Raw genomic sequence first — 26,347 nt, 5'->3', positions numbered from 1 at the left:
CTGAGCCCAGGTATCGGAATCGGTATCGGGAAGAGAAAAAGGGTATCGGAACATCTCTAATTGAAATGCTTGCCGTCTGATCTTGTGTGTTTGCAGATCCTGCGGTGAAGGTATGTCTTTCAACATCAAATTACTGTATAAATATCAATTTTCCACTATTGATTTCTGCTATTTGTTTTTCAGAACTATTAACTTCAAATATCCACAGTATGTGATCGATTCTTCTCAGTACTTCTGTAACATTAGTGTTTAAAGTCACATAATCTCCCTCCATCTCTGACACAGTCCTTATTTCCTTATATCCATTTTAACATCAAACACACATGCAAAACATATTCAACATGTTGACCTGAGCATGAGTTATTATAATTTTTTTACCTCCATTTTGCATCACCCTTTAAAAATATTGATAATGTCACAATAGATAGAATGCATTTCGTAACAAAACTAGCTGAAAACACTCGAGAGCAAAAACCAATGACAGAAGAAGAAATATTTGCGAACAATACAAACATACAGAAGCCTCCTCTTGACGCTTGTTATTAAGGAATATACATTGTTTTGTGAAAATTGCCCTGCTTCTCACAGTTCAGCTACAATCAACATCATGAAACATGAAATATCTTCACAGAATCTATATGCACATCAGATAATTATGTCTTACATAAACACAAACAGGATGAAGACTGTGACCTCTTTGAGCTGTATGGAAACAATACTCGTTCTACTTTGTGGTTTGCACGTCTAATCTACATCTTCTTCCTGTCAATTTCCTTTAAGCAAGACAAAACTAGATTTTATATATCCATAATTGATCAACAGAATATTTTGTATCATATGCATATCAGAAATCACACCCACAGGTTATATTCATTTATGTTTTAACATGGTATGATAAACATTCTAACAAAACCTGTAGATTATATATCAGTTTCATAAAAGCGTTTCTATTATTAGCTAATTTCTATTCATGTCTATTCCCCCTCGTTCTCACTATCTAGAGATTTTCTGTCACTTTGGATTCTGGTTGGCCACTATTTCCTGTACATCAAAGAGACAGAAGTCTAATAATGTTGAACAGTAGCTCCGTTGAGGTTAATGTTCAAAGTCTTACTGCCACTGTCAGTTACACAATGCCCAACTCATCATGGCAACGGTTTGTTTGTTGTCTTGTGTCTCATCTCAGTTGACATCAAGGCCAGGTTCCTTTGAGTAACTGTTAAGTCAGCTTACTATTACCATAGCTCTTCCACAGCATACACCACCTGTACCACATGTGACCACATTGCATCTCATCTTGACTCATTTCGAAAAGAGCAGGTAGTGTGTCACAGTAGCTGGGTTTCCATCAACCTGCTTTTATGTGCACTTTGAAGTATCGCATCAGAATCGAGAGATGGAAATGCTGAATTTTGAATAAAAATGTCTTAATTCACAAAAAGGTTCAACTGGTTTAAATCACCGTCATTCATGAATGAATGAATTATTTTTATGCAATTTTCCACATAATACTCCACGATGATCACATTACACAAATCTGAAATTGCACGTCAAAATGACCAAAAGTGACCCCCAAAATTGTACATATCACGTTTTCAGGGGATGTTTACATATTGTCACGGGGTGGAACACATGACAAGGAGAGCTCAAAATAAATACCCCGGAGGGTGGATTTATTAACAAGAATGTCGTTAAGGTGAGTAGTGGGCGTGCTGAGTGTTCTTGTGCTCTCCGTGCGAGTCCGGCGGCGAACGAGCTTCAGGTGTGGCCGATCAGCTCGTGATGAGGCTCTGCAGGTGCAAGGTGTTCGTTTCCAGGGCAACGCTGATCTGTTCTCGGGACGCTCGTCACCCCCCCCCCCCCCCCTTTGCATTGACCTGGTCCTGGTGGAAAGATGCAACCGTAATAAGGGGGAAATTGGGGGTGGTAGGGAAGTGGCCCCTGACAGACCTGAGAAAGCTGACCAGATCTGGTATAGTCCGTCAGCATTGCTGTTGGCGGTGCCAGCGCAGTGGTGAACCGTGAAGTGGAAATCCTGGAGCGCGAGGAACCACCGGGTCACCCGAGCGTTGGTTTCTTTGGCTCTGGACATCCATTGTAGGTCCGCATGGTTGGTGAACAGTGTGAACTTCCTTCCTAACAGGTAGTAGCGCAGCTCCAGGATAGCCCACTTCATGGCGAGCGCTTCCCTTTCCACGTAGCTCTTCTCGGCCGCCGTCAGCTTCCTGCCGATGAATAAAACACGATGTTCCTCACCTCCCTGGAGCTGGGACAGGACAGCTCCCAATCCTGATTCCGAGGCATCTGTTTGCAATAAGAAGGGGCAGCTGAAATCCGGGGCGCGGAGGACCGGTTCGGAGGTCAGCGCATGTTTTATCTGGTGAAATGCCTCGTCTGCCTAGTCGCTCCAAATCACTCGCTCGGGCTGCCCCTTCCTAGTCAGGTCTATCAGAGGGGCGGCTATGGAAGAGAAGTTGGGGATGAAACAGTGATAGTACCCCGCCAACCCCAGAAAGGCTCGTACCTGCGTCTTCATACTGGGCCGGGGAGCCGCCTGCACCGCCTTGACCTTCCTTTCTTGAGGTTTGATCAGTCCCCGGCCCACCTGGAATGCCAGATACCTCGCTTCGAACAGGGCCAGGTGACATTTTCGGGGGTTGGCGGTTAGTCCAGCCCTCCAGAGTTCCCCTAGCACCTTCCGCAGATGGTCCAAATGGTCCTCCCACCGCTCCAAGTGGATGACTATGTCATCTAGGTAAGCGGCGGTGTACTGCTGGTGAGGCCGTAATAGGACGTCCATCAGCCGCTGAAACGTCGCGGGAGCCCCGTGAAGGCCGAAGGGAAGGGCCCGGTATTGCCAGTGTCCACTGGGAGTGGAAAACACTGTCTTGGGCTTGGCTTTCTCCGTTAGTGGTACTTGCCAATATCCTTTGGTGAGGTCCAAGTTGGATATAAAACGGGCCCTTCCCAGAAGGTTGAGTAGTTCATCCACCCGGGGCATCGGATATCCGTCGAATTCCGATACTTCATTGAGCCAGTGGAAGTCATTACAAAACCGGAAGGTGCCATCCAGTTTTGGGACCAGGACGATTGGGCTGGACCACGGGCTGCGGGAAGGTTCAATTACCCCCAACTTCAGCATGTGTTGAATCTCTTCCTCAATAGTGCGCCGGCGAGCCTCTGGGATCCGGTAGGGCCGCTGTCTAATGATGACTCCTGGTGGTGTCTTGATGCCATGTTGGATGGTACTGGTCCGCCCGGGGAGGTCGGAGAACACATTGGAGAACTGACCGACCAGGTGCTGCAACTCCGTTTTCTGTCCGGCAGACAGATCTGGGTTCATATCCACGGTCGCTGGTTCCACAGCGGCGAGGGCAGCGGCTTGGTCCCGGGTTACGATCCACTGCTTGAGCAGGTTAATATGATACAACTGTGTGGGGTTTCGTCTTCCAGGTTGGCATACCCGATACGTCACCGGTCCCATCTTTTCTATGACCGTGTAGGGCCCTTGCCAGGTGGCCAGAAACTTACAAGCTGCTGTGTGTACCAACACCATCACGCGATCCCCCGTCTGGAACTCCCTCGGCTGGGCCTGCCGGTCATAATGCCGTTGTTGAGCCTGTTGTGCTTTGGTCATGTGGTCCCGGACTAATGGCATTATGCAATCGATCCTCTGCCGCATTTCGGTGACATGTTCGATGACGGAACGTTGGGGAGAGGGCTGCTGTTGCTCCCAAACCTCCCTGGCGACATCCAGTAGTCCCCTTGGATGTCGGCCGAACAGCAACTCAAATGGGGTGAAGCCGGTGGACACTTGGGGGACTTCTCAGACTCCGAAAAGGACGTATGGCAGCATCAGATCCCAGTCGCGCTTGTCTTCTGCTGCCACCCGTCGCAGCATTTGCTTGAGGGTCTTATTAAAGCACTCTGTCAGTCAGTGGTATACTGACGTCCTAAGCTGCTTTACCTGGAGTAAGCGGCAGAGGTCGGCCATTAGCCGGGACATGAACGGGGTCCCCTGATCGGTCAGTATCTCCGCTGGGATGCCGACTCGGCTGAAGAACAGGAAAAGCTCATGCGCGATGTTCTTGGCCGTGGCTTTTCGAAGGGGCACGGCTTCCGGATACCTGGTGTCATAGTCGACAATCACCAGGATGTGTTTGTGTCCCCGGGCTGACTTCGGCAACGGCCCCATCAGATCCATCCCGATGCGCTCGAAGGGCACTCCTATGATCGGCAGCGGAATGAGCGGGGTGGGGGGAGGCGGTTTTGGCGAAGTCTTCTGGCATATGGGGCAGGCCTGACAGAACTGCTTGACTTTGGCGTCCAACCCTGGCCAATGGAACCGGTCACGAATGCGCTGCGCAGTGTTTGCTGCCCCCAGGTGGCCAGCCATGGGGTGTGTGTGGGCCAGCTGCAGAACCACCTCCGTTTTTGATTGGGGCACTACCAGTAACCGTTTCTCCTCCCCCCTCCACTGGGCAACCCAAAAGAGCAGGCCGTTCTCCACAATGAAGTGCGGGAGAGTATGTGGTTTTGGCCGGACATCCTTGCCCTCCAGTGTGCACACTTGGGCCCAGCAGTGTTTCAGCCTGTCATCCTCACGCTGGGCTCGGCCAAATGAGCCCCCTCCCGTGACCTGTTGATAGACGTCATAGAACAGATTATTAGTTTGGGAGGAGGACTCACCATCTCTCCCACTGTCCGAAGCCAGTAGAACAGGGCGGCGGCGCGGCTTCTGCTGGATGTGCCTTGACGGGCCCCTCTGGGGCTGGCAGGCTGGGTAGCGGCGGCCAACAAGACCTCAAAGGCCGACCAATCTCTCCCGAGCAGCACCAGTACTGGTAAGTCTCTTATTATTCTGACTTCGATTGACCAGGACCAGAGATGGTGACGCAGCGGGCAGGGACCTGTCGCGTGTCTCCGTGTACACAGGTTATTGGGAATTGGGCTTTACTGTCACTCCGAGGCGGGAGGACGTGTGTTTGGACCAAGCTCACGGCACTTCCGGAATCCAACAGGGCCTCCGGGGCTCCTACCGGTAGGTGCTGATGTAATATACAGCCTGCCAGCCAGGTCCGCGCGGGAGTCGAAGTGGGATCCATGGGCTTCGGCTCAGCCCGGGGACCAGGGCCCGTCGGCCTGCTCATGGGCTGAAGGAGGCCCTCCGGCGCCCATTGTCCCTGGACCACCCTACGGGGAAATGGCGGCGCTCGCTCTCCCACTTCCGGCTTCGGGCCGCCTCGGCCAGCTCGACCGCCTCCACCAGCTCTAGGGTCGTCCTGGGGTTCCACATAGCGACCGCCTGACGATGGACGTGGGGCAGGGCACGCAGGAGGTGGTCAATCACCACGCGTTCCATCACTTGGGCGGCCGTGGGGTCTCCCTCCATCAACCAGTGTTGTGCCAATCTTGTTAGTTCAGCGGCCTGGGCGCGAGCCGGCACCCGGGGTTGAAAGGTCCACTCGTGGAACTGTTGTGCCGCACACACGGGGGACAGCCCCACGCGGGCCAGGATTTCTCGCTTGACGTCGTCGTAGCAGTCTGCCAGGGCCGCAGGCATGCTGAATACTGTCCTCTGTGCTTATCCCGTGAGCAGGGGGGCAAGGGCTCGCGCCCAGTCATCGCGCTGCCATCCCTTCAGGGTCGCCGTGTTTTCGAACATTTGCAGGTATAGTTCTATGTCATCGTGAACTGACATCTTGGGCAACAGCTGGGTGGCTTGAACCCGGGGGTCTACGACCGGTATGCGTTGGCAGCTGGCGAGGCAGAGGGCGGCGAGTTCCTGTTCCGTCTCACCCTGTCGAGAGGCCAGATGCTCCACAATTTGGTGCTGGTGGAGACTACTTCCGCCAGGCGTTGCAGCAATTCATCCATCCGTGGGGAGGAGCGCTCGGCGATCTGGGGAATACAGGGGAAGAGAAAAAAAAACAATAATTTGTCAACGGAGATCACTTGTCGGTGTACTTCCACTTGCTATTGCCCGCATTCTCCACCATCTGTCACGGGGTGGAGAGAACACACGACAAGGAGAGCTCTAAATAAATACCCCGGAGGGTGGATTTATTAACAAGAGTGCCGTTAAGGTGATTAGTGGGCGTGCTGAGTGTTTTTGTGCTCTCCGTGCGAGTCTCCCGGTGCTGGGTGCTCGTCTGTGCAGTTTCTTGTGGGCGCTGATCGGTCACACACTGGTGTCTGCAGAGAGAGGAGTAAACACAGGTTAGATCTCAGCCGCATTGGAGATATCAGTCTCCTCGTTGTGGCGTCGAGTACGGCTTATCTGGCCGGCAGCGAACGAGCTTCAGGTGTGTCCGATCAGCTTGTGATGAGGCTCTGCAGGTGCAAGGTGTTCGTTTGGTTACCTGGATGATCCACGACTGTTTTTATATTTTGTGATAGTTTTTCATGAGTCTCTTTGTTTATATGTTTGTGCGAGTGTTTATATACTTGGTTCAAGTTTATATGTATATGCGAGTATATATAAGTTCGTTTGCATGCAGCGAGTTTATATGTGCGTGTGGTATTGTAGGTGTATATGCTCGGATCGAGTTTATACGTTTAAGTGAGTGTCTATAGGTGTACGCATCCATCCACTTTGTATGTATATGCAAGTTATTCACAAGTGTATATGCACTTCTTACTAACATAATATGTATTGCCATGGATTTCATATTAGTGTGAATGGGTATTTCATATACTGTATGTATTTTTGAAAGTCCAATAGTATACGTGAGTAATTTATATGTGTATATGCACGTGTTTATGTAAAAATTCCAGCGAGAGTGTACTTTGAATTTTTTTTTAAATAAACATATGTAACAGAATAACAGTATCACATCTGCATTCTTATTAGACGGTATATCTGCGATCAGTGCAGTAAAACATTTATTAGGCCAGTATCCCTGAAGGTCCTCCTGAAAGATCATTCAAAGGAGAATCCTTACAAGTGTTCATTGTGTGAAAGGAGTTTTACTCAGCTTTAAAATTACATCAGAAAAGGCCCAACGGTGTGAAGAATCATGTGCTTTGATTGTGGGAAGACTTTTACTACAAAAGCTGAACTGAAACTGCAGCAAAGAGTTCACACTGGAGAAAAATCTTACTATTGTACACACTGTGACAAGAGATTCAGTTGGTCATCATCTCTGAAACACATGAGAGGAGCCACACTGGAGAGAAGCCGTATCACTGCTCTTCATGTGGATAGAGCTTTAATGGAATATAACTGACAATACTGACTGTTCTTTTGGCTGTTGTTTTAAATATTCCCTTTTTCAAATCGTCTGTTTTTAAATTAGTCTTTAAATTATCCAACGTGTTTGCAGTGAAAACCATTGTGATTTTGTTTTTTTCAGCAGGGCCATGAGACATTCATACATGCTTACAGCTTTCAACACCCATCTGTTGTGTGTGGAAATCACCCAAAATATACAGTCACGTGGGCCACAAGATTTATTGAAAGCATCTGACTTTTATAATAATCACTCCAACAAAGTAAGGCACATGACAGGGTCAAAGACATCACATGCACTGACTAGATTTTAAATCTTGACTATAGCGCCCTCTGGTGACTGACTGATATAAACTCAATGTATTGTTTCTAACATTTCAGGTACAGGGAGTTTGAACAAAGTGACGATTACAAAACCATTATTTATTATTTTTGTAATTATTTTGTGCATTTGTATTTATTAAGTCTTTATAAACTTGAATATGGAACGTTGAAACTTGAATATTGAAAATATTGCTTTGGTGCTCCACAATTTTAATAGTTTTAAGATCATTGTAGTTACTGCACATACAGAAGACTAACAAATTAAGGATCTAACACTTTTGTTGTTATGAATATAGTTAGAGATTATATAAAAATGTAAACGGACAATAGTATGCTCCTGTGCCTATATATTTACTTACACTACAATGTCAGATGCTCTAAAACGCTTGTCATTCTTATGTTTTAATGTAATATTGATGGTTTATTTATCTCAGATTGTGAAACTACATGATCACCACTTTTGATATACAAGATTTGCATCTCTTAACAGCATTTATTCAATTATAGCATTTTATAAAACATGTTATATATATATATATATATATATATATATATATATATATATATATATATATATATATATATATATATATATATATATATATATATAAAAGATTCAGCTAATTGACAAGGTAAATTAAGTTTAATTCAATTACATTGTTATTTGTTGCTTACAGATATGTACATTTATTTCTGAGTTCATTTTACTATTTTATTCTTACATTGTACTTGGATTATCTACTCAACAATTCACCAGTTAATGCTGGAATATTCCCATCAGTCTACAAGTGAAGAAGAAGAAGAAGTTTATGAAAGAACAGTGAGAACTCAAAGTTATACAGAACTTTGCAGGATAGAACAAAGTAGTGAAGAACAGAGAGGTTTGTGCTTATTCTTGATTCTACTTTAATGATGCTGTAGACTTCATTCAAGCCGTTTTCATTTAAATCAGTGTACATTGCTTTGGAACAATGGATGGACAAAACAGTAAATGGAGAGCTGGACACAACACTCTTAGAAAAAAGGGTTCATTGTGGAACTGAGCAGAACTGACTCAAATGATTCACGCTCCGAACTCCTAAACTGACTCAAATGATTCGCGAATCCGCTTTGAACTCCCGAACTGACTCAAATGATTCGCGATCCCGCTCCGAACTCCCGAACAGACTCAAATGATTCGCGAACCCGCTCCGAACTGACTCAAATGATTCACGCTCCGAACTGCCAAACTGACTCAAATGATTCGCGATCACGCTACGAACTCCCGAACTGACTCAAATGATTCAAGCTCCGAACTGCCAAACTGACTCAAATGATTCGCGATCCCGCTCCGAACTCCCGAACTGACTCAAATGATTCGCGATCCCGCTACGAACTCCCGAACTGACTCAAATGATTCGCGATCACGCTACGAACTCCCGAACTGACTCAAATGATTCTCGATCCCGCTCTGAACTCCCAAACTGACTCAAATGATTCACGCTCCGAACTGCCAAACTGACTCAAATGATTCATGCTCTGAACTCCCGAACAGACTCAAATGATTCGCGATCCCGCTCCGAACTCCCGAACTGACTCAAATGATTCGCGATCACGATACGAACTCCCAAACTGACTCAAATGATTCGCGATCACGATATGAACTCCCGAACTGACTGAAATTATTTTCAAACCTGCTTTGAACACCCAAACTGACTCAAATAAATCGCGCTCCGAACTCCCTAACTGACTCAAATGATTCGCGATCCCGCTCCGAACTCCCAAACTGACTCAAATGATTCGCGATCACGCTACGAACTCCCGAACTGACTCAAATGATTCGCGATCATGCTACAAACTCCCGAACTGACTCAGATGATTCACAATGCGAAGTTTCCATCCAAATCAAATGACACCTCCAGCACTACGAAAAGAGCCAAAAAATCTGTCACCTGCCCCCAGTGTGGAAAGAGTTTTACATTAAAAGACAGCCTATGATCACGTGAGAGTCCACACCAGAGAGAATGCCGGAAACATTTAACAAGAGAAGGAGCCCTTACACATGAGAATCCACACTGGAGCTTTATTAAGATTTTTGTATTTTTTTTATTTTGATCCATTTACATTTCTTTTTATGGAGTGATTTTAGTGAGTGAGTGAATAAAATAAAAATAGTTTTTCCTACTAGAAATGAAGTTATTTGCTGTATGTACACACATTCATAAGCTTATATTCTTAAGTAATTGTCATGCTGCTGTTAAGTGTTTTAAGTCGTCTAAAGTCACAGGTCAGAGACACCCTTCTTTAGTCTATTCTCTTTTTAAGAACATATGTTAGATTCATGTTTACTAAGAATGATGAAAAAGAATAAATAAAAATTTTGTGATTAATTGTGTTAGATTGTGTTCTTGACACTGGAAACAATTTTATTTTAAGTTTTCTTTAATTGATTGAATCTTTGGTCTACAAGTCTTAACTGTACTTCCTATAGTCTACACAATGTATCATTATTTACTCTCATTCACAAGGAAAGTAGAGCGTTTTTTACGTGTAAATATTCCCTACCAAAAAAAACTACTAAAAAGATGGGTGTCATTTTGGATTTGTTTTGATGTAGGCTAGTATTGATGTGCTATTGGTGTTTTATTCATCTCACGTTGTAGAAACTGTATTTATGCATATTTTTTAAGTCATTGTAAAGAGATAGAACAAATATGCAATGGTAAGAAAAATCATATTCCAATGCTTTTGCATTTTTGCGTTCTCTCAATAAACTTATTGCAATTAAAATAAATGCAGAGAAGAAGATATTCTACAAAATACCTGCTATTTATTTTTCAGTGTCTAAAAAAACTGAATGAATTGAGAAGGTACATGCACACTCCATACCAGTCGGTGGCGGTAATGCACCAATTAATTTCTAATAGAACCTGAAAAGAAGCACTGGAAGCTGCATTATTTGATTATCACAGTAAAAGATCGTCACCGGGTAAGCACTGTTTGTGAGACTGCCGTGTTTGTTAGACGCTGAAAAACTCTAACACAATTACTCACAAAATGTTTTTTCTTCTTATTCAGCATTCTTAGTAAACTTGAATTTCTAACATCTGTTCTTAAACAGAGAATAGACTAAAGAATATATAGAAGAATATTCATAATATATGATTGAGTATGATGTAATATGTTATGCTGCTACTCCCTCCAGTATGAGGCGCCGTGTAGGATTTAAATCAAACTTCGCTTATCAATACATACATAAAACACGTGCATATACACCTATAAATTACTCGCATATACATGCATACTACTGAATGTTCAAAAATACATATATAAAATACACGTGAACACTAATATGAAATCGATACCAATACATATAATGTTAGCAATGTATGCATACACACTTGTGAATAACTTGCGTATACATATAAACTTGACACGTGCATACACCTACAGACACTCACATATACATATAAACTTGATCCATGCATATACACCTATTAAACACTCGCACATACATATAAACTCGCTGCATACAAACACAACTGCACATACTCGCACATACATATAAACTTGATCAGTGCATATACACCTATTAAACACTCGCACATACATATAAACTCGATGAGCGCATACACATCCATAAAACACTCGCGCATACATAAACAATAACATTTACTAACGTATACAGTTCAGATGAGAAAAACATGTACATGTATATATGCGAGTGATTTCATATGTGGATGTGCGTGAATTTTCAGTATAAACGGAAGGCATTTCAGTGTAAATGGAAGGCGTTTAAGTGTGAACGGAAGTAACCAAATTTGCAATTATGGACAGGGATCTGTGTCATTCCTAATCGTTTGCTCAATCATTCAAAAAAAAAAAAAAAAGTTTTTAATAACAAAACGAAATCTGAATGTTTTATATATATATATATATATATATATATATATATATATATATATATATATATATATATATATATAGCCTATATATATATATATATATATATATATATATATATATATATATACACACACACATGAACTGGAAGATTCTTGATCAAAAAATTTTTTCCCCAAAACTGATAGGCCTACATTTAGTAGATAAAATGTACTCTATAGTTAAAAAAAGGTCGTAAAATGTCTTTATACACTTTGTTTTTGTCTTTAATCATATACTGCATTGTGGTGCACTTTGAGATGAATTGTCCACAGACCATGCTCTTTTTTTTTTTTTTTTTACAATACCCTTTATTCAAGAAACATGTTTTATTAGGTTGTGCTTGATTTGATTACCCTTTGATTATCTTGATTTCAAAATTGTGGATTTCAGGAACAGAATGTAGTAAAACTTTAAAACTGGTTAATAATACAAAATTTGTATCAAACAAGGTTTTTTTTTTTTTGCATATGATGTTTAACTATTACACTGATAAAGTACACATCCACAATCCCCTGCATCAGATAATAAAAAACTTAAGTTAATTCTGAGGTTTACCCATGTCTTCATGTATGTGTGCAGAAGTGGCTCATATATAACTTGAGAATGAGTCTCCCCCATTAGAAGAGCTTCTGCAAACTAGGAACAAAATAACAGGCAGAAGTGCAAGTATCAAACTCTGCTGATTTGTAACATGTACATTAATAACAAACAAACAGATTCTCCACATGAACTGTAGGCTCTCATGCACTTCCATGTGAAACCTTTTTTAAGGAGAAAAAAAAAGTTAAATAGTTGTTACTGTATACGAGTCTTTATATATAGTTCTTTATTCTCAATGACACCAAATATCTCAGACACTGAACATTTCATAACACCGGCGAGTTCAGGGACCATAATATCACACTCGTCAGCAGTAAGTTAATTGGCAGTTTCGATCTAGAAAAAGGTGAGAATTTCACAATTTCACTTCTATGCAATCTTCACGAAATAGTCCCAGTCCCTCTTGAGCTTAGCCATTTTTAGAAATAAAACCCTTTCGCACATGAGTTTAAATATTCTAGCTGAGCCCCAGCATGAGTTTCTTTAGGCGACCGTTATTTTAGAATGTACCGCCTTAATGTTTCCATGGCGACGCGTCATGCTTGTCATGTGACAACACAGCCACGATAGATCTGCATGACACATGGATCGCTTTTATTTTATTTGTTTTGTTCAAAATATTTGCAAACATACTCACTATATTATGAAGTTATGATATTCCGATTCTGTGCAAATAGCTTAAACACTTAATTCTGAAAATGGCTAAGTTCACTACGTGGGACTTAGTTGGGAACACATTTTATATTTTTTAACTAGAGGCAGTTAAACTCTCTCTCTCGCTCTCTCTCTCCCTCTGTGTATGTGTAACGTTAACTTGCATAGCGTTTGGAAGTTATTTCGTGAAGATTGCGTAGAAGTGAAATTCTCACCTTTTTCTAGATCGAAACTGCCAGTTACTTTACCACTGACAAGTGTGATATCACGGTCCGTGAACTTCGCCGGCGGATGATCGCATCGTTTGCGGTGTTATTGATGCTTTGTATGCCACCAGGGCTCGAAGGCCGAAACAAAGTGCGCGATTCAGATTGTGTTTCTGACTGCAGACAGAGACTGCAGGTGAGCAGGCCACACAAACTGATGGTAATTGATCTTATAATAGTGGGCGAAAAAAGAACATTCCGCAAAATGCTTCAGGTGTAGCACAATCCCGGTCCATAATTGCAAATGCGGTATTTAGACAGGTTACTTCCGTACACGCTTAAACGACTTCCTTTTAAACTGAAACGCCTTCCGTTTACACTGAAATGCCTTCCGTTTATACTGAAATGCCTTCCGTTTATACTGAAAATTCACGCACATCCACATATGAAATCACTCGCATATATACATGTACATGTTTTTCTCATCTGAACTGTATACGTTAGTAAATGTTATTGTTTATGTATGCACGAGTGTTTTATGGATGTGTATGCGCTCATCGAGTTTATATGTATGTGCGAGTGTTTAATAGGTGTATATGCACTGATCAAGTTTATATGTATGTGCGAGTATGTGCAGTTGTGTTTGTATGCAGCGAGTTTATATGTATGTGCGAGTGTTTAATAGGTGTATATGCATGGATCAAGTTAATATGTATATGTGAGTGTCTGTAGGTTGTATGCACGTGTCAAGTTTATATGTATACGCAAGTTATTCACAAGTGTGTATGCATACATTGCTAACATTATATGTATTGGTATCGATTTCATATTAGTGTTCACGTGTATTTTATATATGTATTTTTGAACATTCAGTAGTATGCATGTATATGCGAGTAATTTATAGGTGTATATGCACGTGTTTTATGTATGTATTGATAAGCGAAGTTTGATTTAAATCCTACACGGCGCCTCATACTCCAGAGTGGGATGACATTATCTAGTCACTGGTGATGAAACAGTGTGATTTATTTAGTCACTAGGTAGTGTTAACTAATAAGACTGAATTATGAAGTAGCACTCAGAAAAATAAGCAAATGTAAGACTTACAAAGTCTCAAGGGGGGAAATGTTGAAGATTTTTTATTAATCAGTTTATGACTTAATCAAGTATAATCAAGGTGAATCTAGCCATTAATACAAGCAGTTATACTTCCATTATAATCTAACACTGTGTGTAAAAAGAAAAAGCCTGCATAGCAGAAAATGGACAGACCCTGAGATGGGAAACATCTGGAAACCTTACCATAACAAGTCTTGGGGGCCCCTTCTCTCTAGGGAGGAATCAAATTGTTTGCATAAAGGAAAACTCTATGAAATGTCTAGAACACGCCTTCCACTGTGTAAACAGGAAAACTATATATAAGGAGAAGCCGAATAACAATTGAGATCCTTTCTACAGAGAGCTCTCGGCTTTGTTCTCATTGAAACAAAGTCTATCTTCTAGAAACAAAATCCCAAGACTGAGTGTGATACTTCAGATCAGCGGCAGACGACACTACAATATAGAAAACGGTGAGAAAACTTGTGATCCAGAAACCTGCAGAATGGAGCATGAAGATACTGAACAACAAAAAGGTTGGTGTTTTTTTCTGATTCTTCATTTATGATAAAGTTATAAAAAAAAAACTGCTCATCAGATTTTGTGATTATAGTTCGAACAGCCATAAGAGCTGTGAAATCATATAAATTAGCAAATGATAGCCAGAGAGTGAATTTGAGTTCTCTTTCAGTTCGTGTGCTGTTTTTGTTTCATTCAGACGTTTTTGTTGTATAGTCTCACAAAGCTAAATCCAACCATCCAGTTTTTGCTTTATTTTTCGAAATTATGCAATGTAATTTAAATCAAAATCTGCTTATGGTGCATGTATTTAGCATCTTTGTTTAAAGAAAAAGTTATTTATATGAAGAGATTTTATTTCTTTCTATTATTTATTCATTTGATTTGCCATTTGTTTTAAAATTTCACTTGAGTTTTGTTATTTACTGCATGTCATGTGCGGGGCTCCGTAGTTATTTGATGTTTCAATTCCACAAAGAAAACGTGCAACCTTTTTGTCTGAGAAGTAATAGATGGACACCTTTTAATTTATAATATCACATGTTATTTTATTTTTTTTTAAATGAGGAAATCAGTGATAAAAAATGTAAATCTGTTTAAAAAAAATTTGAAATCAACTTTTTTAAAAATTTTTAAATAACATTGATATTTTCTATTAAAAGCTGTCTTTTACTGATGATATTTGTGGACACCATCTTTGCTTAAAAAATATGTGACAACACACCGGATGGACGCCTTTAAGCACTGCACTTCTGACCATCTGTCGTGGTCAAAATCTGCTATGTCCTGCAAAATCAAGCTCAAGAAGCAGAAGTCAAAATAAGGCTTTATTGAACATTTAAATGTAATCATTAAGCAGACGCTTTTATCCAAATCGACTTACAAATGAGAATAAAAGAAGCAGTCAGGTCAACAAGAGAACAACAAGAGTATACAAGTGCCATGACAAGTCTCAGTTAGTGTAGTACAGAATGCATAGCCAGGGATTTTATTATTATTATTTTTTTTAGAATGAAAAGTGCTAGTATTAGCTGTATAAGTGCTGGCGAAAAAGATGAGTCTTTAAATGTTTCTGGAAAATGAGTAAAGACTCAGCTGTACGAATTGAGATTGGGAGGTCATTCCACCAGCTGGGCACAGTCCAGGAAAAGGTCCGTGAGAGTGATTTTGAACGTCTTTGGGATGGCACCACAAGATGTCGTTCACTTGCAGAGCACAAACTTATGGAGGATACATAAGATTGAACTAGTGAATTTAGGTATGTTGGTGCAGTGCCAGTGGTCGTCTTGTAGGCAAGCATCAGTACCTTGAATTTAATGCGAACGGCTACTGGTAGCCAGTGTAACATGATGAGGAGAGGAGTAACGTGAGCTTTTTTTGGCTCATTGAAGACAACCCTTGCTGCTGCATTCTGGATCAGTTGCAGAGCCTTGACAGTATATGCAGGAAGGCCCGCCAGGAGAGCATTACAATAGTCCAGTCTGGAGAGAACAAGAGCTTGGACAAGAAGTTGGGTGGCTTTTTTCTGACAGGAAGGGTCTAATCTGCCTAATGTTGTATTAGGGCTGTGCAAAAAATGTTATGCGATTTTCATGCGCATCTCATCACTAAAGATGCTCCTGTAATTAGAAGTATATCTCAAGCATGTGCGTTCAGATCAGGGTTGCCAGGTTTTTACAACAAATCCTGACCAGTTGCTTCTCAAAACTAGTCCAAAACTAGCCAAATCGCGTTTCCAGGAGGTTCCCCCGATAAAAATTGCTTCCCGGGGTTAAAATATAAATATTTTGGAAGGGTTGCCTTGGTAAAATTCACATTTTAGGGGCTAAATATCACGTTATTGGTATTGTGTTTGCTTCAAACCGCGGATATCAAAAACAATCGCAGACTTGGCAACACTGGTACAGGTGGAGCGGCGGTTACTACACAGAGCCGTAGTCTACTGGCAACTAACACAAAATTGTTTTCAAAATCGACAAAGAATCGCCTGCGATTTTAACATCGATTTTGTGTAGATTGTCAGTGAATTACGGCTCGGTGTAGTTAATGCCAACCAGTGTTGCCAAGTCCGAGGTTGTTTTTCATGTCCGCAGGTAGAAGCGACCCCAATACAAATAACGTGATATTTAGCCCCTAATACTTCTAATTACAGGAGCGACTTTACTGGTGAGATGTGCATGAAAATCGCCCATCTCTGAGAGTGAAGAGAGTGTGCATTGGTCATTGTGAAGTTGTCCTCCGTCTGCGATGTGGAAAATTGGTCATTGATGGTTCTTGTCTTATTTGTGAAGAAAACTGCAAAGTCGTCAGCTGTAAGAGTCGATGGAGGAGGTGGTGGCGGATTAAGAAGAGAAGAGAATGTTTTGAAGAGTGTCCGAGTGTAACAACAGTTGTTAATTTTGTTGTGGTAGTAGGATGTTTTAGCAGTGAAGACATTTTCAGAGAAGGAAGAGAGGAGAGACTGATACACACTGAGGTCTGTAGAGTTTATTGATTTATGCCATATCCTCTCTGCATCCCTGAGTTTAGAGCGATGTTCACGGAGAACCTCGGACAGCCAGGGGGCAGATGGGGTGGTGCATGCTGGTCGAGACTGACTTACTGACGAGATGCGCATTAACGATCGGCCGATCGTGATTGGAGCACCCCTAGAGACCAGTACCTCCACCCCATTCAGCCATACGAGGAGTGTGGGAACAAGTTAAATTAGTGGAGAGGGCTGCGGGAGTGGCATTGTCTTCAGGTTGGATCCAAATCTTAGTCAGTGCCATGAGGTTGAGACTGGAATGAGTAGCAATAAAAGAAATGAAGTCTGCTTTGTTAACAGCAGATTGTCAGTTCAAGAGACCAACTGGAATAGAGAGCAAAGTAGTAGAGGTCAGAGGGGCAGGCCGTAGGTTTGAAGGATAGGCCTTCCTTCGACGTACATTGCCTGCTCTGAGTGTTAGTAGTTATAGTAGAGATCTGAAAGGGTATTTACCAGGGTAAGGCACACAGTAATTAAACCAAACTTTCCTAGCAATGACTATCACACAGTAGCTAGTCTAATGAGAAAATTAGGCAAAACACTTACAATCTGCTGTCCTTTTTTGTTGCTCGACTGTTTCTTCTGACAAGGGCTTCCAAAACAGCTAATTAAGTACTTTCACTGGCTTTGGCTACGCCTCACTATTTAGCAGACCGAAACTGGGCAGTCCCACAATAGGGAAACGCGAAACCAAGTGCCACTTCAGTAAAACTTTACATATATATATGTAAAGTTTTACTCCATATGCTTTCCTTAATTAAGTGTCAATCCTTTTGTATTTATATGTGAAATCTTGAATTTTCCTGGGAACAGACATCCCTAAGAGACATTTCATACATCTTGCAAGCATAAACCTTTGCTTTCATTATCCATCTGTTTTTTGATGTAAATTGTACAGATTTACAGTCAAGTGGGCAACGCAACACTGCAAGATTTTGTGAGTGTAACGGTGATGATAATGTAATATTTATAGCGGTTGTCAAATTTCTACTGGTTTATCTGCACTGGTAAATTTCCTACCCTTAGTGTAATTATACATTGAGTATTTTTATAATCAGAAATATATGGTAATGTATTTAGTATGTACATGCAAAACAAAGACTCTGAGGGGAAAATGTCGGAGGATTTCGATATAAGGCAAGAGGAGAATGCACCATTTTAAAACAGATATAATGTACTTCTTCACATGGTTTCCCTGAGCTGCACTGTTGGGAACGTTACTTTAAAAAAGTAATTAGTTATAGTTACTCACTACTTCTTCCAAAAAGTAACTGAGTTAGTAACAGAATTACTCTATAATAAAAGTAACTCGTTACCAGGGAAAGTAACTATTTGCGTTACTGTAAAAAAAAAAAATTGCTATATGTCAGAGAATTTGTTCTTTTTTTTTTTTTTTTTTTGCAGTTGAAATGAGTAGAACAGACAGGTGTTCGTACATAACTTTTCGATATTTATTGCACGTCAACAGACAGTAAGAGTTTTATCCTGCACTTCCAAGTATTATCTTTGTAAAAAGTGTTTTTGGCCACTAGCTTTGTAGATGCGTGTCACACATTACATGTACACATTACATGCACGTTCTTGCCTTTGACCACAATAAATCTGAAGTAGTGCTTATATCTCCACCTTGAAAATGCCAACTTTTCATCGGATTGCTCCTGACTCGCCATTTCTGCTGCTGCTGTGAATCTCTGTGTAGCTGTTGCGCGTGTGTGTGTGTGTGTGTGTGTGTGTGTGAAGCCGCTGCTGCGTGTGCCGGCATGTGTGTAAAAACACTGGCTCTGATTGGCTACCATGAAACACATGACTCTGGCTTAGCCAATCATAATCGCTTATCTCGTTATTAACCCACCTCATCACTCGCTGTGTGAGCCAGGGGTGAGTTCGGATTGCATCGTTTATTAAATCAATGCATAGTAACGCACCACATTTAACGTTCAGTAACGTTAACGGCGTTGTAACGACGGGAAAAGTAATTAGTTAGATTACCGCGTTACTGAAAAAATAACGTTGTTACCTAACGCCGTTCTTTTAAACACGCGCTCGAACGCCTTTTTGTGAATGTGCCCGCTTGAGCAACCGGAAGCTGCAGATTATAATTTATTAATTTTTTTAAATCTATATTTTTCTTACATTAAATGCATCGTTTCACATTAGAAGGCCTTTATTAACACCCCGGAGCCGTGTGGAGCAGTTTTGTGATGGCTGAATGCAGTTTTTAAGCTTCAAAAACAGGGACACCATTCACTGTCATTATACAGTACAGCTTGGAAGAGCCAGAACAATTTTAAATGTAACTGATTGTTTTCACCTGAAAGATGAAGGTCGGATATGCCTAGGATGTAAAGTAAATCATGGAGAATAAATATACAGTAAATCATGATCCAATTTTCATTTTTGGGTGAACTATACCTTTAATAAATTCTTCAAAATAAATATTTTTTTATAGCAGTTTATTTCAAGGTTGACTATTTAATGTCTCAAAATTTTATGATTTACTCAAAATTAAACCTTTCTTACTTTTATTTTAGACCTGACGGAAGAGAATGAGGAGAGTGAAGTGGAGGAGAAATACCATCATGTTAAAACTGATCTAAAAAAATCTTTGAGTCACTCACAGACTAAAAGTAATTCATTGAAAAGAAGAGCCAAGAAGTCTTTCAGGTGCCTTCAGTGTGGGAAGAGTTGTACATTAAAACAAAGCCTGAAGAGACACATGAAAATCTGTTCTGGGGAGAAACCACACACATGTGATCAATGTGGAAAGAGTTTCACATTAAAAGGAACCCTTAATGATCACATGAAAATCCACACCGGAGTGAAGCCGTACACATGTGATCAGTGTGGAAGCAATTTTGCTCAAAAAGGGGGCCTTAAGTCTCACATGAAAATCCACAGTGGAGAGAAACCACACACATGTGATCAATGTGGGAAGAGTTTCACACATAAAGGATATCTTAAGATACACATGACTATTCACACTGGAGAGAAGCCGCACACATGTAATCAATGTGGAAAGAGTTTCAGAATTAAAATAAATCTTAAGGAACACATGACTATCCACACCGGAGAAAAGCCATACACATGTGATCAGTGTTGGAAGTCTTTCAGAAAGGAGTACTCTTATAAATTACATATGCGTTCTCACTCTGGAGAAAGACCGTTTTACTGTTTTACTGATCAGTGTGGTAAAAATTTTTTTAGGACAGATACACTGAAGAACCACCTAAAAGTTCATTCAAAAGAGAAGCCTTACATGTGTTCTTTGTGTGGAAAGAGTTTTACTCAGCTGGGTAATTTAAAAATACACCAGAAAAGACACAGTGATGTGAAAAATCATATGTGCTTTGATTGTGGGAAGACTTTTGTTAGAGATGCTGAACTGAAACAGCACCAGACAATTCACACTGCAGAAAAACCTTACAAGTGTTCACACTGTGAGAAGAGATTCAAACGGTCAATATATATGAAAATACATGAGAGGATCCACACTGGAGAGAAACCTTACAAGTGTTCACACTGTGACAAGAGATTCATTCAGTCACAAGATCTGAAAATACATGAGAGGATCCACACTGGAGAGAAACCTTACAAGTGTTCACACTGTGACAAGAGATTCATTCAGTCACAAAATCTGAAAAAACATGAGAGGATCCACACCGGAGAGAAACCTTACAAGTGTTCACACTGTGACAAGAGATTCATTGAGTCAAAATATCTGAAAATACATGAGAGGATCCACACTGGAGAGAAACCTTACAAGTGTTCACACTGTGACAAGAGATTCAGTCGGTTACCAAATCTGAAAATACATGAGAGGATCCACACTGGAGAGAAACCTTACAAGTGTTCACACTGTGACAAGAGATTCAGTGAGTTATCAAATCTGAAAACACATGAGAGGATCCACACCGGAGAGAAACCTTACAAGTGTTCACACTGTGACAAGAGATTCAGTCAGTTACCAAATCTGAAAACACATGAGAGGATCCACACTGGAGAGAAACCTTACAAGTGTTCACACTGTGACAAGAGATTCAGTGAGTTATCAAATCTGAAAACACATGAGAAGGTCCACACTTAAGAGAAGTCATATCGCTGCCTAACATGTGGGAAGGTTATCTTCTTAACTCAGTCAACCAAAAATCTAAAGGTTTGAAATAACAGTATAGTTCATTTTTAGATCCAGAACACTTAAATTTGATACTGTGTCCTCACCAAACATGACCCAACAAAACATTGTCTATAGTTGTTAGAGTTAACAGAATTCATCTGCAAGACCAACAGTTTCTAGTCTGAAATAAAGATAAACTCAAAAAAGACAGGTCTCATTCCAAATGAACAAAATCTTTATTCTTTTTTTACTTTGTATTTTTTAAATAATTTTGCTTTGTGATTTTTGTATTTTGATCCATTTACATTACTTTTTATGGAGTGATTTTAGTGAGTGAATAAAATAAAAGTAGTTTTTCCTACTAGAAATGAAGTTCTTTGCTTTATGTACACACATTCATAAGCTTATATTCTCAAGTAATTGTCGTGCTGTTAAGTGTTTTAAGTCGTCTAAAGTCACATAGGTCAGAGACACCCTTCTTTAATCTATTCTCTTTTTAAGAACAGATGTTAGATTAATGTTTACTAAGAATGATGAAAAAGAAGAAATAAACATTTTGTGATTAATTGTGTTAGAGTTTTTCGCTGTCTCTTCTTTTTTGGAAAAAAACTTGCTGAAAGAAGCTTCATCCTGATGAAGAGTTGTGTTTCGGCACAATCTCTTTTCCTTTGAAGAGTAGAGCTGACTCCTGCTCTTGACACTGGAAACAAATTTATTTTAAGTTTTCTTTGATTGATTGAAATCTTTGGTCTATGAGTCTTAACTGTACTTCCTCTTATTCATAAAGGAAAGTAGAGCGTTTTTTACGTGTCAATATTCCCTACCAAAAAACTACTAAAAGGGATTTGTTTTGTCATTTTAGATTTGTTTTGATATAGACTATTATTGATGTGCTATTGGTGTTTCATTCATCTCGTGTTGTAGAAATTCTATTTTTATATTTTTTTAAGTCATTGTACAGAGACGGAAAACAATATGAAATGGGAGGAAAAATCAGATTCCACTGCCTTTGCATCTTTGCGTTCTCTCAAGAAACTCTCATGATCTTTTATGATAGAAAAATAAAAGCAGTCGAACTAGTAGATATTTTACAAAATACCACCTGTTATTTATTTTTCAATATCTAAAATAACTAAATTAATTGAGAAGGTATAAAAAGGGAAGGGAACTGTTATTGCACACTACATACCAGTCGGTGGCAGTAATGCGCCAATTCATTTCTAATAAAACCTGAAAAGAAGCAGTGGAAGATGTATTGTTATCATCAGATAAGCACTATCTGTGAGTCTGCTCTGGCGTCTGCCTGCAGAAATAAAATTAGGATACAGAAATGAATATGTAGATAAATGTGAAGGAAGTTTGACACCAGAAACACGAAATTAGTTTTTGTAAGTTTAAGATTTTATTGCCATATATTGATATTTAATGTTCAATATTGTAATTTATATGATTGATGTAATAGCTGTAAGTTATTTACCTGTTGTGTTTAATAAAATGGTGTCACACAGAAAGGAAGCTGGCAAACTATTGTAAAGATGACTGTCATTTGAATTTGTTGTTTTGCTGTAAGAGTTTCAGTCATTACTCAGAAATATCTTTTTAATATATTTATATCAGACCCTTAATAATAATAATATAGAACAGTTTTATAGTTTCAGTATGTATCTAAATCTAGAGTTTCTGTTGCAAACACTGATAGCACACATACATCACAGAGATCTCTATTTGATGTCTGCATTTACATCTGCAAGACATTTTTTTGTGTTTCTTATACACTTGCATCTGCAAGACATTTTTTAGTGTTTGCTCATCTGCAATCTGTAGGATATTTCCTATTCCTAGATGTTTTTAAGGTGTTTTATGATTTAGAATGTAAGTAAAACGTACTCCGTTACTAATGTAACCTCGGTTCCCTGAAATACGGGAACGAGTACTGCGTTGCTAGACGCTATGGTAAAAACTATTTTTTTCTCCTGAACTGAAGCCTTATTCAATCACGCAGTAAAATTGCCTTTCTATCGGTTCGTGCAGTGTATAGAAATGAACCAGTGGCTCGGCAGCGGTGCTGAACGAACCTATGGCAGTGAAGCCTGCCAGAATGGGTGTGGCCTCTGGTTAAATTAAGGCCGCTTTGCCACAGGCATTGAGGTTACTTCGATTAAAACGATGACTGAGTCGTGCATTTTTTTCAACATGGCAAGGAACGCAGTACTCGTTCATGTATTTCAGGGAACCGAGGTTACGTTTGTAACCGAGTACATTCCCTTTCAATACTTCACTTGTACTGCGTCGCTAGATTATATGGTAACCCGGTTCAATAATGCCGTGCTAAGAACGGGGGAACGACCAATGCAATCATACTTGATATATGATACCAAGATATGACAATAGCAGAATAGAAGCAGAATGAGATCAGTGAGGTTACACAGGAAGTACCCTAGCATGAAGTGCAGGGACGTCTAGATTATAAAATCTAGCAAATATGGGTGGCGAGTTCCAACCGGCCGCCACACAAATTTCTGTGATAGTCACACTGCTAAACCATGCCCAAGACGAAGGGACTGCTCTTGGTGCGGCCTCCAAAGCATACAAAGAGCTGTTCTGATTGCCTTATCAGCGCAGACTTATTCAGTGCCCTTAAAGGACATAGTAGATTCATCTCTTGATCTTCCTCTGTTTTGTAACAGAGAGAGTAACCACTTGTGCTCTGTGGGGTGTGGAGAGCATCTTTGGTGTATAGCAATGCCTTGGTTTCAGTGCCAGTAGCAGAGCGCTCTACAGCGATAGGGCCCTCAGTCTGATGAATCGTAATGGTTCAAAGAGGGCACCCTTTAAGGCTCTCAGCACCTTTGAAGGTATAGTAGGAGGGTGAGGCGGATTAAGCCTTCTGGCACCTCTCATAAATCGGACGTCAAGGTCGTTTTTGCCCACCAGCTGGCCTGCTATCGGGACGTATGACAAAAATCTTGGAAAAATATTTAGGGCATTGAGAGTTGTCTCTTGAGGCTAAGCGGTCTATTTCCACTTCACCAAAGATTTCCCATATGTTCTGAAATGTCTGCGGGTGAAGCCTCCACTCCTCTGAATGGACTCTGCTTCTCAACAGCATGTCCGCACCCTGGTTCAGTTTGCCCAGTAAGTGCACTGCCCTATGGGAACCCAGGTTGCTCTGGGCCCATTCCAGCAGTCGTGATGTTAGTCTGAAGAGTCGTGTTGATGACAGCTGGCACTGTAGAGCGGCAGCACGCTCCTTCACCATCGTTGCCCTCGTTGTCACTGAGTCGAGCACTGTTCCCAGAAACGGTATCCATTGGCTGGGAGACAGTAAACTCTTGGCAAAATTCACCCTGAGGCTCAGGCATTCCAGGTGGCTGAGGAGCAGGGTTCTGTAACTCAAGGCCTCCAACTCTGAATGAGCCAGAACCAGCCAGTCATTGAGGGAATTGAGAATGTGAATTCCCTTCTGCATAAGAGGGGAGAGAGCCACATTCATGTACTTTGTAAATTTACGAGGAGCCATCCATCTTGGGAACTAGGAAGTACTGGCTGTAAAGTCCTGAGTCGCTATGAGCTGGAACAACTTCCATGGCTCTTTTTGCCAGCAGATTTCCCACTTTGGCGCACAGAGCGTGAGTTTTCTCGTTGTGTACTGAAATGGTGAGCACCCCGCAGAAGCTCGGGGGTCGTCGTGCGAACTGTAGGGAGTAGCCATGATTTATTATTCCAATACCCATTCTGACACTCTGGGAATGGCTTGCCAGTATGTGGCCCGTACAAAGAGGGGTTGAATTAGCTTGAGTGCTTGTTCGCTGCATGGGGACATAGTGCTCGTGAGTAATATGAGAGGAAAACTGCTCTTTTTGTGAATGGGTGTGTGTTATTTTTTGTGTGCTATCATAGCACTTTGCTGTGCTCTTAGTAGTATGTAGTGCCAAGTCCATCGCGCTTCTCAGCTCCCTGAGTGTTGAGGCGTCCGGGCTAGATTCGTCGGTGGTGGCAAGGAGTTTGGCTTGGAAGCCTTGTAACACTGCCATGGAGTGGAGTGCCACGTCTGCTTGTCCTGCTGATGAATGAGCTGGTTAGTCTTGGCATTCCATCCAATGGTGGTGGGCGGGCAGAGATGCACGGTAACAGATTCGTCCAGCGACAGCAATCATTCATACCCCTTTTCTTCGGCGCCGTCAAGGAAGGTTAGGGCAGAGGAAGATGAAGTATGCAGGCGCGTTGAGTAGGGGACATGCCATGACTTAGTTAGCTCATTATGGACTTCTGGTAAGAACAGGGAGGCTCGGCGGCGCCCTGGCAGAAAACACTTATCCAGATGGCTACAGTATGGTTCCACTGAAGGAGATCATTCCAGACGCAGCTCATCCACTGCCCTGGAGAGAACGTGTATGCGTTAGGCATCCAACCCAAGTTTTATGTGGCAGGGCTCGGACGGCGTCGAGGGGGCAGAGTTTTGCGAGCCCGACAGCTCCTCAGCATCCGAAGCAGCTAGACACATGCTGTCATCTAGCAGCTCCTCATCAGTCAGACAAGACCAAATCGCTTGCGGCAGCAGAGGGACATTGGTCAGGCTGAATGAAGCAGACGGGGGAATCCCCTCTGGGTGGAGAAAGTGAGGCACGTGGGGGCTGAGCTGGCATGAGCTCATTCTCATTCTGATGCTTTAAAAGAGGGAGAAAACGGTAGGGCGTGAGGAGCGGGATCACTCTCTGAATATAAAAGCGATCTGTGAGCACAGAGAGACGAGGTTCATATTCTCACAGTGAGAACATTAATTCTCAACAAGCGCTGCGTTAGTGTGGGGTTTCCCCAAGCATGCGACACACTCGCTGTGCCCATCATCTTTTGGAACTGCAATGATGAGCCGGCATTTGAAAAAAAAGCTGGGGAAAAAGGCTCTTTTACAGGAATTTGCTCTTTCTTTCTCTCTCTCTCTCTCTCTCTCCGGATGGCGGCAGTCGCATTCCAGTTGCGAGGCGAGTCAACGGCGAGCACTTCAGTGGAGATCAGCGAAGAATCATAGTTGCTGAAGGAGAAGAAATCTGAATGCCTGTGGCGAAGTGTCCCTTGTATAGCCATTCTGGCGGGCTTCGCTGCCATAGGTTTGTGCAGCACCGCTGATGAGCCATTGATTCATTTCTATT

The 26,347-nt window shown here is 41.5% G+C and overlaps 1 protein-coding gene across 1 annotated transcript; it reads left to right on the top strand.

Moving 5' to 3' along the window:
• Positions 1-13,685: 13,685 nt before the first annotated feature.
• LOC127942927 (zinc finger protein OZF) lies at positions 13,686-21,768 on the top strand. Its single transcript, XM_052538941.1, has 2 exons — positions 13,686-14,573; positions 19,615-21,768. The coding sequence occupies exons 1-2, from the start codon at positions 14,543-14,545 to the stop codon at positions 21,165-21,167; spliced, it is 1,584 nt and encodes a 527-aa protein (XP_052394901.1). The 5' UTR covers positions 13,686-14,542; the 3' UTR covers positions 21,168-21,768.
• Positions 21,769-26,347: the final 4,579 nt, after the last annotated feature.

Source organism: Carassius gibelio, chromosome A22 (genome assembly GCF_023724105.1).
Source record: "Carassius gibelio isolate Cgi1373 ecotype wild population from Czech Republic chromosome A22, carGib1.2-hapl.c, whole genome shotgun sequence".
Taxonomy (NCBI): domain Eukaryota; kingdom Metazoa; phylum Chordata; class Actinopteri; order Cypriniformes; family Cyprinidae; genus Carassius; species Carassius gibelio.
The sequence above is the reverse complement of the archived record's forward strand: the minus strand, read 5'-3'. Positions and strand labels throughout refer to the sequence as shown.

Excerpts from the sequence above, each read along its gene's own strand:
- LOC127942927 (XM_052538941.1), top strand. The coding sequence starts at position 14,543 with ATGGAGCATGAAGATACTGAACAACAAAAAG. Across the intron at positions 14,574-19,614 it reads AGATACTGAACAACAAAAAG|ACCTGACGGAAGAGAATGAG; the intron begins GTTGGTGTTTTT and ends CTTTTATTTTAG.